Source organism: Saccoglossus kowalevskii, chromosome 4 (assembly GCF_978046115.1).
Source record: "Saccoglossus kowalevskii chromosome 4, keSacKowa6.1, whole genome shotgun sequence".
Taxonomy (NCBI): domain Eukaryota; kingdom Metazoa; phylum Hemichordata; class Enteropneusta; family Harrimaniidae; genus Saccoglossus; species Saccoglossus kowalevskii.
Genome location: NC_140644.1, coordinates 3,831,043 through 3,843,674, shown reverse-complemented (window position 1 = coordinate 3,843,674; position 12,632 = coordinate 3,831,043). Strand labels below are relative to the sequence as shown.

General features: G+C 37.6%; 1 protein-coding gene across 1 annotated transcript; it reads left to right on the top strand.

Annotated features, from left to right (window-relative positions):
• The first annotated feature begins 6,461 nt into the window (after positions 1-6,461).
• LOC100369274 (carbohydrate sulfotransferase 14-like) lies at positions 6,462-11,241 on the top strand. Its single transcript, XM_002734713.4, has 2 exons — positions 6,462-6,851; positions 10,252-11,241. Exons 1-2 carry the CDS (start codon positions 6,660-6,662, stop codon positions 11,062-11,064), a joined length of 1,005 nt encoding a protein of 334 aa, XP_002734759.1. The 5' UTR covers positions 6,462-6,659; the 3' UTR covers positions 11,065-11,241.
• The last annotated feature ends 1,391 nt before the right edge of the window (positions 11,242-12,632 follow it).

The following is a 12,632-nucleotide window of genomic DNA, read 5'->3' as shown; positions in this document are numbered from 1 at the left end:
AATGTTCCAACGTTCATTTAATTTCAGCTGTCACATATTTTGAATTAATACATGCTAATTGTGGTTTCATTAATTGAATAAACGTTGAAATTCGTATTTTATAATTTATAAATTTCTAAAGATCTGAAGAACTGATGTATTTCATTAAGATAAAACTATGTAACACTGTGTTATCCAGCTGTGTGCTAAATAATTTATATGTAATTCAAGATGATACTGTCAACCATGGAACTATAAACCCTCCCATGTGTCAACTTATAAATTGCTAATTGAATATATCATCTAAAAAGGAAGTCGATTAGTCGGTTAGACCAGCAGTAGGTAACAGTGTGTAACTTTACAACTTCTGCTCAGCCAGAGGTAACTATTTCTGTAAGTTGCTCTTATGTGCGGTATGCGCATCTCTGGGCTGGAGAAACTGCTGTGCGTCGTTATTCCGGTGGTGGCGCTTCAGTGGTTGCTGTATGTCATAAACTATCCAATACACAAATATTCAAGTCAGCTTTTCGTAGTATAGCAATGAAGTCGATGTGTTCGTTAAACTGAGTTCTACTACGTTCCGACATGGAATTCAATACACCACATCAAACGACAAGAGAATCTTCCTCGAATGTATAAACGAAGCGTGTACAAGCTGCTTGGTGCCCGGGCACGGGCGCCCTCTACGTAATACTGTGGGTGATTTGACGTCGATTTGTTGCATTTCATAGTTTCGATACGCTCATTTTAAGGATATATCATTTTATAACAAGATGGCATTATATTACTAATTAATGGAATTGATCTTCACTACTGATCACTATCAGCCCACTGGCAGTGAGCATAGATGGTGGCAATTTGACGAGAGCACAAGACACAGATGAAAACCACAAACAACCAACTTACCAGCACTGAGAGCATTTCACCCTCGTGAGCTGTACGGTGTATTAATCTTAAACTTGGCAATATATCGATATGCTTTCTAAGTCGAAATCAAATATACTAATTTAATCACTACACCGGGGCACGCCATCGAACATTCCAGCTTTCCTTCATGCGTAGACTACTAGTCCATATATTCTATACTCCACGGAATTATGCTATGCAGTTGGTGTATATAGGTTATCGCGGAGAATTTGGTGTACGATATACGTGCACTGTTTGAAAGTGGAGCACAGTCATTCATTGTCCTGTTTTGGTATTTCCTGTACAAATGTTAAAACCTATATAACTAAGGTCAAGAGTGCCTAGATTCGCGTGATTGACTCCAATAATACACTCGCGGACAATTTCAAAGCAGCGCTAGATTAAAACGCAGAGAATTTGTTTACCATCAAGTGCGACGTGATTTCTTGTACATTTCGTAACAACTGTCGGTATGCAAGTATTATAGATTCTAAATGGTTTTATTTGTTCGTGGCGAACCAGTTTAAATAACTCGCATATATACAAGCATGTCCCATACAGCGCTGAGCCGCGAAAGTACGTTGCACTTATCTTGAACACATGATCGAAGAACACCTTCACGTAAAAGCCCGTTAATTAATTAAGCTACATAACCATTTTAAGTAATCAGCCATGTATTGCATTGTGTTCATGTATGTTTATATTTGACATGTCAGTTTTCGAATGCAATTACTTTAAAACTTAAATGCTTACACTTACAGCTCCCTGCACTTACAAAGGTCACGCATAAACTGCCAAATATTAAAATGAATATATTCAAGGAGCTAATTAAATGAAAGTGAATTGTTTTCATATCTACGTTTGTTTGGGGGGTATCGTGTAGCCCCATGGTATTTATATCAATACATGGGAACTTATGGGTAATTTGATAGCATGTCCGGTAATCGAGCTCTGACTTCCGCTTCCAGACAGTGTCCGTCAGTATTTTGACAGCAGGTCCGATGACCTAACCTTGGGTTTCAGACGGTACGGTGTCCGTCAGTAATGTGATAACAAGTCCGGCAATTGAGAATCGAGTAAACATAACATTTTTCGGAGGAATGTTGTCACCTCAAATAGCGTCTCATTAATTTTGCCGAAATAATTATTGGTATAATGGGAATTAATGCATAATATTAAGTTGATAAATAATACAGAAACACGCAGTAAGTTGCTCCTGATACTAAACTGTTCAAAAAATGGTACAGCAACCGTTTTTTTCTTTTTTCTTTATACTTACTTTATTTCAAAATTGTAATGAAATTTTGGAGTTTTTGTAACTGATTCGAAATTCTAGATAATCTCATACAGTTGTTTATATGGAGGTTTTCGTGATGCAACAATTTGTTTATGCACATTCTTCAAACTGATACTCGTATTGCAAGATGTATCACAATTATCATTTCAGAATGTGGGCTTTAAATCCAGCCGCTTTGGGGCTTAAGCCCGGTAAGTGTTGTCCAGGAGATCGTTTTGTTTTCATTTTTTGTTAATGTGCAATTTCTTCTAAGAGACGTGTGTGTGGAAATACCATGCCATTGTGCATGTTACTTGTAAGTTTCAATATTATTTTCACCCACACGATCTGTTTCTAGCATAGATTCCCTCCCCGGTGGTTTATATAGTTTATTTCCACTGAGCAGTAACAATATCTCGTGCAATTAAACCGCTTTTCATGTTGTATATTTTTAAGTTTCTCTTTGTAATGGATATCATTACCATTTGTAATGTAGTGGACTTTCTGGGTCACAAAGTCTAGTCACAGCGTGTACGCCCAGCAAGAGAAAAGCCCTCGAGTGATCACTGCAATCGATGATAGAAGCGTTCACATGGTGCGGTACAAGCAACCGTTTTCTCTAAAAACAAAATTTCACACATCATGATTTCAATCAGGCTATTTATTTCTTTTTTCTTTATTTAATATTGAATTTAAATACTAATGTGTGTCTTTGATGAAAGTACTCTCACACGTGATTTGAATTACACGTACGCACTAATAATTCCAAGCGCATGTGTAATATTAGGCTAATGCGCCAGGTCAACACATAACATGGTAAGCAATTCCCGGTCTTCTATATTGTGTGTTGAGTTTCAGGCCATTTTAGCTGCGGGGAACTCATACCAATATCGAATAAACCTAACGAGAGATGTGTAAAAAAATAGCTGTTTATTATAATTACATAGTGTGAGAAAATAAATAAGCAAAAATGATCCCGAAATCACTGGATATGATTACGTATTTTTTAAAATAGCGGGAAGGGTATTATGACATTTTTGAATAAAAAATCCTCTGTCTGTTACCTCATTCAAAACTTTTATTTACAATGTATTTTTGAAAGCCAAGATATAGAGGAACAAAAATGAACATACCAGATAGACGTTTATTCATATAAGTGTCACATGACAGACGATTGTCAGACCTTATTTAAAAGACTACCCCCCCCCCCAAAAAAAAACACAGCAACAACAAACAATACAGTAATTCCGCTGAAATCATCATTTCTAAGTCCATGTAAATGTGTCCCGACTGTTTTATGCGTTTTTTTATATGTTTACTGAGAAGAGTTTTCCAATCTAATTCACCACATATTATTCCTTGTCAGTTCTGTATGTCAAACCCCAACCAAATTCACATCCATCATTCTTGTAAATTTAAAACATTTGGCTGTTACGTACTATTTGACGGGGATTCCAGGAATAGTTACATTTATTTTTCAAAGTTGCGAAAACAAAGAAATTAAAGCAACTATATGTACTTGTAAACATGACTGATTTGTTCTAATATTACAACAAATGCTTATAAATGTGTAAGTGTAAATGTAACCATTTTAATTCCCCCTGGGGAATTGTATGTGTTTAATAAAGTATAAGTATAAGTATGTTAGAATTTATAAACATTTTTACTACAGAAAATAATAATCATTCTGTGAAAAAATTCATTTCTCACCAAAGAGTGCAAATTTTTGGGGAATTATATGTTGCGTGTGTTGCTAGTGGTATGCTAGGTATCCGTTGCTATGTAAATATGGCAAACAATGGGTAATGTATTGCCAAACTGTTCAGTTCAACGACATTCACTGAATGTTTACCAAAGGTCATAGTTCAAGTGCGTCTGATAAGACACAATAAAAAGGCAAACATGTTGGGGACGTAGAACTAGCTGTGCTTTATTTTTTAATATACTGGTTTGAGTAGCATTCCAACGAAATTGAGATTTTTGTGATTTATCTACGTTTGAACATGGAGGTAAAAAACAGATTACCTCCATGGTTTGAAGAAGTGTTTTTATGTTTTTCCCTTCTCTTAAAACAGTGTCAATAAAACAATCAACTACTTATTTTTCTGGACTGAATTGGACAAATTTGTTGTTATGCAGAATACGTGCGTGAACGAGTCAAGCACTGACTAGATTTGAATTGAAGTTCGCTGACCCTAGCCACGGTGGTATCAATCGAATATTGCCACAATTGCCGTATAATAGGTTGTAAAATACTTTAATTTAGATTAATTTTACCTGAAAAGACATTGTAACTGTTTTGTATCATGAATTTTATTTCACTGATTTTTGATGAGTTGAATATAAAATATAGAAAACAAGCATTTTCACTAGTTCGCTTCTCTAGCAAAAATAGACAAAATAATTATTCCAAGTCAAATAAAAGTACTTTATAGTATTGAATATGTCCTGGGCGGCGTCACGTGACACTGTACTAGGACATCTGACTGAGTAATTTGTAAATTATAATATCACTTAGACAATATGTACAAATATAAAAGTAGTACTGAAATTATAAGTGATCATATCGACGTCACGTGATACACATTTCATGTTGTAGTTGATATGATTCATGTTATTGAATAATTATGAATAAATATCATAGGTTGACCCCGATCAGATGACTGGGGTCACGTGGTGGCACCCAAGTGTATCTCTCCAGGGGCCACCAGTATGAATTTTAACGTTTGAAATCAGAGCGTTTAATACAAACTAAAACCAGACTGTGTTTGAATAGTGCCGGTACTTCTGTTAGTATACTTGCCGTACATATCCATACACTGTGGGCTAGGCATTGTTTCAAGTCAGACTAATTGGAATTCTCAGTCATTTCCTTCCACGTCTAGACCATAGTCCCCCTTCTCGTGCACAGTGTACAGTTACTTATATGACGAGATGTCACTCAGACTGCTTCAAAGCCACTTTCGTTTTTTTTAGTGAGAAGCACAGATTCTTAGTTATAGAAATCAATGGGGGCTGTGGTTTCGAGTAGAAACAAGCAGCCTGTCGACTGAGATAGCTTCGCTGTTAGCAATGCACATTTCAATTAAAGAACTGAAGATATCATTAGAAAATAAACAATATGTATAGTACATAAAGCAATCGGACTAACTGTTTTCAACAATATTCGAAAATATCACTTGTTATCAAAATTAGAGAATCAAAGATATCATCTCGAAATGAACAAATCTGAGAGAGGTCTACCTGTAGTACCTATATATATATATATATATATATATATATATATATATATATATATATATATATATATATATAATATCAAAGCAATCAGACTTGTGGTTTTCAAGAAGAAGTTGAAAGAAGATTTACACGCAGGTGGCATATGGAGGTGGAGTATTCCACGTTATTTTTTGTTTGCATTTTATAATGACACAGCTGTATTGGTATAGGTCACATAACAGACAAACTTCTATCAACTATTTCAAAGCATAATATACTAGTATACATTTTGAAAAAAACAACAAAAAAAGAGTATATTGCACTCGACTCAACCATCTATTGTTATATTGACCTGTGTTACTACCATATTGCTCTATTGAAAAAGTTAACAGAAATATATGGCCAACCTGTGCAATATGTATCTACAAGTCGGTGTGCATTGTCTTGTGGTCGCCATAGTTACGCCACTCATATCGCTGATATGAACGTTTAGTTATAAGACCCCCGTCGTTTTAAATCCACCGGCTTAACTACTAGTATCTAGTATGAAGAACACATTATGGGAAGCAGCGACATCAGGGCAGTGCAGAGTGCTTTAACAGTGGCGGATCCAGAGGGGGGGGGCATCCCCCCCAAACGCATGACGATTCATATTATCTGGATTACGCATAGTTTATCTGCGAATTTCGCTCCGTATATCTTAAGCGAAGCTTGCCCCCCCCCCCACAATACATTTTGCTGGATCCGCCAGTGTGCTTTAACATATATATATGTTTGCATGATGGGACATGGGTCACATCCAGGTATACAAACATACACGCCCTTTACAGCTGCTTTTCTCTGCCACACATCTCCACTGGCAACACGACTCTGGAACAACAAACGTGTTCATTATTCATGTATTGACTGATAGATATATTGATGTGACCTATGACCTGTGCCATTCCAATTTTACGTAACATGCATAATAAGCTATTGATCACATCCGGACCAGTCGTTGATTTTTTTTATTCAGCGTGAAGATAGCTTATTTGCATAAGAAGAGCTATGAATGAATATTCAAAAACACACCTACTCAGCCACTCCAAGTACGCCATTATTCAGCTGAGGATACGTCGTAGACGTGATTTGACAGTCCTCGCAATACCGCTGACTCCAAAGTCCGTCCACTGAAGGCAGTAGCGTTATTTCTAAGCGATTACATGGTGCCGACAGGGAGTCGTCCAAGTGAATTAATACTAGACAGTTCTACATTAGTAGGGTGATTGCCGTTGTCATCATGCTCGGGACGTGGACTCTCCGACATTTAAGACGGAAAATATGCCTGAACGTGGTACTTGTCACCGTATCTTTATTTTTTATCATCGTTCTATTTTCAAGTCCCGATGTGAAATCACAGAGCGACTCTGCACAAGTTGAGCGCATGGTAGAACAAGTCCGAGTGACCTCGGCGGTACAACCCGATATTAACGTAAGTAAGACTGAACACACGCGTTCGCCGACATAGAATGTAGACAGGCTATATCACGTATATCAATTTGTCTCGGGAATACTAGATGTACATACAATGCCTTTATGTTATCCCAGGGGCTTTTCTGTTATCGTCTGGTCATTCCTCATTCAAACTTTGAGCCACGACCTCTCCGACCCGCTGGCTGCAACGCTCTGTTTATTATTGTTTTACTTGGTGCTTAATTCCCATAATGGCCTCCCGGTCGACTTGTTGAAACTTAACCCGTTGTGCATCCGAAATTCAATCGAACCCCTTGCACTTCAGTGTTGAATACAACGTATATTGGACACCTACATTAATACGAGTACGATCTAGCGATGAAAAAGGACCTACTCAGATGCGAGCTTTGTCAATGTATGGTATAGATCCACTCGATTTTAGTTATGGCCATTGGTTTTATGGGCACTATGGTCTATTGACCGTATCCAGTTGAGTGTGGGAGCCACATGAACCGTTCAGACCAACCGGCCGCATCGGCTAAACGGTACGTAGCAATGAATCGAAAGGCAGTCTAGGTTTTATACCCGACAACAAAGCGCCCATTTACTGAAAGTCTTGATTACAAACAAAATATGCTGTGCCCGTTAAGCTTGATATTTTAAAAAGTTAGTGAAACGAATGAAGGAGTCGACGTGCTTGTTATATGATATTCCATTAATACTATGCTTTTCTTAGTCACCAATAACTACCGACAATTAATTGCATTATTAGTGAGGCAAGTAACGCGCACGGCGGAATTGGGTCTATGTAAACTCTGCATTCCCTTATCTATTGTGGTTCCGTGGCTGTTTACATTGTTCGATGACAGCAATGCCTTTGAAGTCTGCAGCAAAGCGAATGCGACTTACGATGTTCAATTCAAATAAGGGCAAATATTGTAATTTGACAGCCGATGACTATCTCTGCATTGAAAGATTGATTGTTCTATACATTGACTTTCAAAGACGACTTTCTTCTTTCGTCATAAATATGTTTGACAGTGATGTATTGAACCTTGACCCCTACTGCCGTGACCGAGATCTCGCGTGGGAATCATGACGTTTATACTTCACGCCTGATACCAACAATTCAACTAGCAGCAAGCGTAGCGTAGTTTGTTTTCCATTAATCTTGTATATAGGAATTTGAGCTTGACAACATGTGCGTTTCCAACAGTAACTTGAATACTTCAGCAAATTATAACATCATGTTTATTTATCAACTTAATCTGTTTTGAGAAATACATCAAAACTATTGTTATCTTTGGAAAATGGACTTTTTAGTACTTTGTTTCAACGAGAGATCATTTGACAAACATATATGCGCAGTTTACGCGTAAAATAAGTTCCCGCACCTAACAAAGTTGTCAGAAAATTGCCAACATTTTTTGGCGATTTTGTTTGGTGATTATAAGTCACCGTAAATTTAAAATTCTAAGCATATCCAAATCTGCATATCGATTGTCATGGTAACAAAATAATAATAAAATTATTGTCTCGCATCTCCAGTTAATTGTAAACTTTGTGCATTGTGAGATGGCCGACAAAAAGATTTTATTTTAGCCCAGTAGACTGAATGGTTTATCCCTTAGATTTAGTCCGTGTATATGAAAGTGGGTTATCAAAGTTATGCGAAATTCAGATACCCCTGCTGGTAATGTACGCTGAAAGAATACATCTCGCATATTTCATAGTTATTCAGATACCAATGCTGGTAATACTGTAAAACACATTGAAATAGGGTATAGGTAAATATTTTTATTTTAATATAGCAAAAGTGCCAACAATTTCATTGTTAGAATATACTTTATTTTAAGTAGTAGCGACAACTTGATTTGATTAAATATAAACGTGTTCTATACAGAGGCGACGGCACGAAATTTTGCGTGGGGGGGGGGGGGTCTAGCCTCTCTGAAACGATATTTCCTGCATTTTGAGGGTTTCAGCTTGATGAGGCCACTGTTACAGCATAAGCCGAACTTGGAGGAAATGTATCGCCAATACTAGACAGTAATTCAGATATTCCCGCGGGTAACGTGCGCGTGAGGAAATACACACGTATTACATACTAATTCAGATATCCGTGATGGTAATATACGCCGAATAAAGGAAAACAAGTCTCGTATTGCAGATGTAGATAGAATCATGATATATCGATGTACGTGTCTTTCTTTGTGGACAGGACTCGCATACGGGGGGGGGGGGGGGGCACGTGAACATTCAGCAAAACCCAAACATCGCAATATCTTCTTAGAGTTCGTAACTGTTGCAGTGTATGTAATTTACCGGTCATTAACATAGAAAGCTTCTGATGTTTTATGAAATATTTTTCTGTGTTGTATACCGAGGTCCAAACTTGGCAATCTGTTTTCAATTCCACGCCCATTAGCGCGTTATGGTGCTAAACGCCCGTTGTCGCGTACAACTTGGAGGAGGTCGTGGGATGTGACCAGTATCTATTACACCTTATCAATTGTCCTTGGGCTCCAGTCACTGGGCGTTTCCAGTGTTAATATTAGAGACGATTCATTGTGTGTTGGGGATCTGGTTTATAAGATGTCGTTCCCTAGCATTACGTGTAACTGCCTGTCGAAAATACTTATTGTGTTTTTTCTTTTCAAGGTTGTGTACTCGTGTTTAACAGAACGTCCCACCCGGACACAGACATAATTATACAATTGTATATCATTTGTTTGTGTGTAGAATGTCACGTCTCGGAATGGGTGGCCCCCGAAAGTATATTAATGTTTTATTTGGTTTTTGTTTTCGATACTAATTAACATTCTCATAACAGTAAATTATATATATCAAGCCTGCTGGAATCGTTTATGTAGTTCACTGATCTCGTGTTCGTGTATTATAATTTGGTATCTAACTCAATTTTCTTCAAATGCAAAATTTCACGAAAACACACCACCATTTCGCAATTATCTATTTATTTTCAAGAAACCTTTTACTTGCGTTTATGATAAACAGTCTACGCTTGTGTCCCCGTTTAATATGTTTAGTTGCACGTTGACTGAATAACATTCATTAGCGAGTTGTTTGAAAAGCGGTAATATCTTTTGTCCTTGATATGTTATGCGCTGTCTTTCACTCTTTCTACTTACCGCCCGAAGGTGTATGCGGCACTTGAATTTGTTGGCACCCTATAGAGTGGACTTCCAGATGGACGCACGCCAAAACAGATTGGTATGCGTAACGCGTGCATGGCCCATCAACTTGATATGATAAATGATTAGCGGGCAAGTTTGATTTCAAGACTATCAAATAGTTGGAATTGTGTGAAGCTATTGAATTAGTGTATATACTGAAATGCAAAACTGTATATTGTGTCTAATTAACCAACTTAGCGTCCTGTTTTCTCTTTTTTTTTGTAGTTGCCATGGGAGACGAGGAGTCGGCATCTTGAGGCGTCTTGTAAGAATACAAAACTTTACAAAAGTAATATATCTTCTCTAACGCGGGATGAAAAATATACTCTGTACAAACAGATTATCGTCAACGATAAATACAAATTTCTTTATTGTTTTGTGCCGAAAGTGGCTTGTTCTAACTGGAAACGTGTAATTAAGGTATTAGATGGTTATATTGAAAACATCCATAAGCCAATTAAAATGGACCATCGCAAGGGACTGACTTTGTTGAGCGATCTTCCAGAGGCGGAAGCAGACTACAAATTAAAACACTATTACAAGTTTATGTTTTCTCGCCAGCCGCTAACACGAATGCTGTCCGCCTACAGGAACAAGTTCACAGAGAATATACCAGAGTTTCGTGAGAAGATTGGGCATGCAATCTTGCTGAAATATCGACACATTGTTGACGTCAACGACATTGCCAACATGACAGTGACGTTCAGTGAATTTGTGCAATACGTCATTGATAGCAGCGTCAGTAAAATGGACATTCACTGGAAGCCAATGCACGATCTTTGTCAGCCGTGTTCAGTACGTTATGATTTCATCGGCACACTGGAAAACATTGAATCGGACACAGAACACGTGTTAAATGCTGTGGGCGCCGATAATGAAGTGGAATTCCCCAAAAGACAAAAATGGTATAAACCCACGACGCCAGATATCTTACAAAGGGAATTTGCCACTATCCCCGCGCAACACATTGAGAACTTAGTGAAAAAGTACGAGACGGATTTTGATTTGTTTTCATATCACGTACCTGACTGGCTATAGAATAAAATGTTTACAATATGTCACGGGTACTAATAGGTTTTATCAATCGGGGATTGTCTTTTTTTTTCATTGTTAAACTGTTCTAAGACTAGGGTATGTTGGAATTATGATGCTTTCCATAATTGTGCTTTTTAAAAAAAACATTGTCAATATTAAATGCATTTCTGTTTTATAGTAGTACGTTTTGTGTGTGCCTCTTTATTATCAAACGCATATGAACCAGTTTAATCTGTGGTTCCATTCAACCAGTTTTTAAAGGGCGATGGTCGTCGCGCCGTGTCCTGTTCGATATGGGACCCATAGCGACGTACACAACGCGTGTAATATGCATTGTTCGTTTACATGAAATTTGAACAAGCGCTGCGCGATGACCACCGCCCTTTAAGTTCTGTGGTCCTTTTACTGAACCAAGTTCCCTAGTTTCTAAACTGAATTCTAGTTTTAATTCCCCCAAATATCAGTCAGTTTATTGAAAGCAGACAGGCAGGTAAGTACAAACACCGTGACTCTTACATCTATCGGGTATTTCGGGAAAAGGCTAGGTTTCACATCATAACTTGAATTTGCATCAAGGCGCCAAGTCACTTAGTTAAGAATGTAATTTGTTTATCTTTTGAAGAGTGATTTTGCAAGGGGTGGCATAGTCTTATTCCAAACTTTAGTATTTAATATATCAGAAAAATCAAGCCTTTGATTTGTGAGTCGAATTTTAGCGAATACCCATCTGGTTTTGAAATGCGTATCGTCGATTGTAGTTGTAAGCCACCGTATTGACTCGATGGTTTCGTGAGAATCGAGAAAAGTCCCCCCCCCCCGCCTCATTTAGAAGAAATGACTAGGTCGTACGATGCGTGGCGACAGGTGAAATACGATTGTAACGTCATTGCATTCACAGCCATCCGGTAGTTAAAATACATCGTAAATAATGTGCAGTACGCGACAGATTACCGTATTCATGTGTTGCAGTACTTAGCGGGTATATCGAATAAGAGTTACCAATAGCTCAATAAATCTCTCAAAATCACGTGACACAAGCACGGGACATTCCACTGTTTATGTGGCATGTGACGTACTCCAGCGTAGACTGGGTCGAAATCCAAATCACAGTCCAAGCACTGTTTTAAAGTCTACTGCATTTTTTTTTCAAAAACTGTTAGATAGACACTTTGTTTAATCAGAATCACCATGCACACTTTAAACAGATATATCCTCACCATGGAAACCAAGTGATAGGAACAGTTTTAAAACTGACCAAAGTGGCGGTCATTACTGAATGTAAACATGTAGTTCACCTTGGCGATAAATGCCATGGTAACCTCTTCAACTGTTTACATCATCGTAGTATACTGTAAAATACTTTTTTTTGCCTGGAATTTATTTTCGCTGAGGGGACTATTCAGTGAAAATAAAACCTAGCGGCGAATATACCATTTTCTCCATATCTTTCATTCAACTCGTCAAAAATCGGTGTAAATAAATTCCATACAAAACGTCCAAAAAGTCTTTTCAGTGAAAATTAATTCCAGCTAAAATAAAGCATTTTACAGTATATCGGATTTAACATATTT

Excerpts from the sequence above, each read along its gene's own strand:
- LOC100369274 (XM_002734713.4), top strand. The coding sequence starts at position 6,660 with ATGCTCGGGACGTGGACTCTCCGACATTTAAGACGGAAAATATGCCTG. Across the intron at positions 6,852-10,251 it reads CGGTACAACCCGATATTAAC|TTGCCATGGGAGACGAGGAG; the intron begins GTAAGTAAGACT and ends TTTTTTTTGTAG.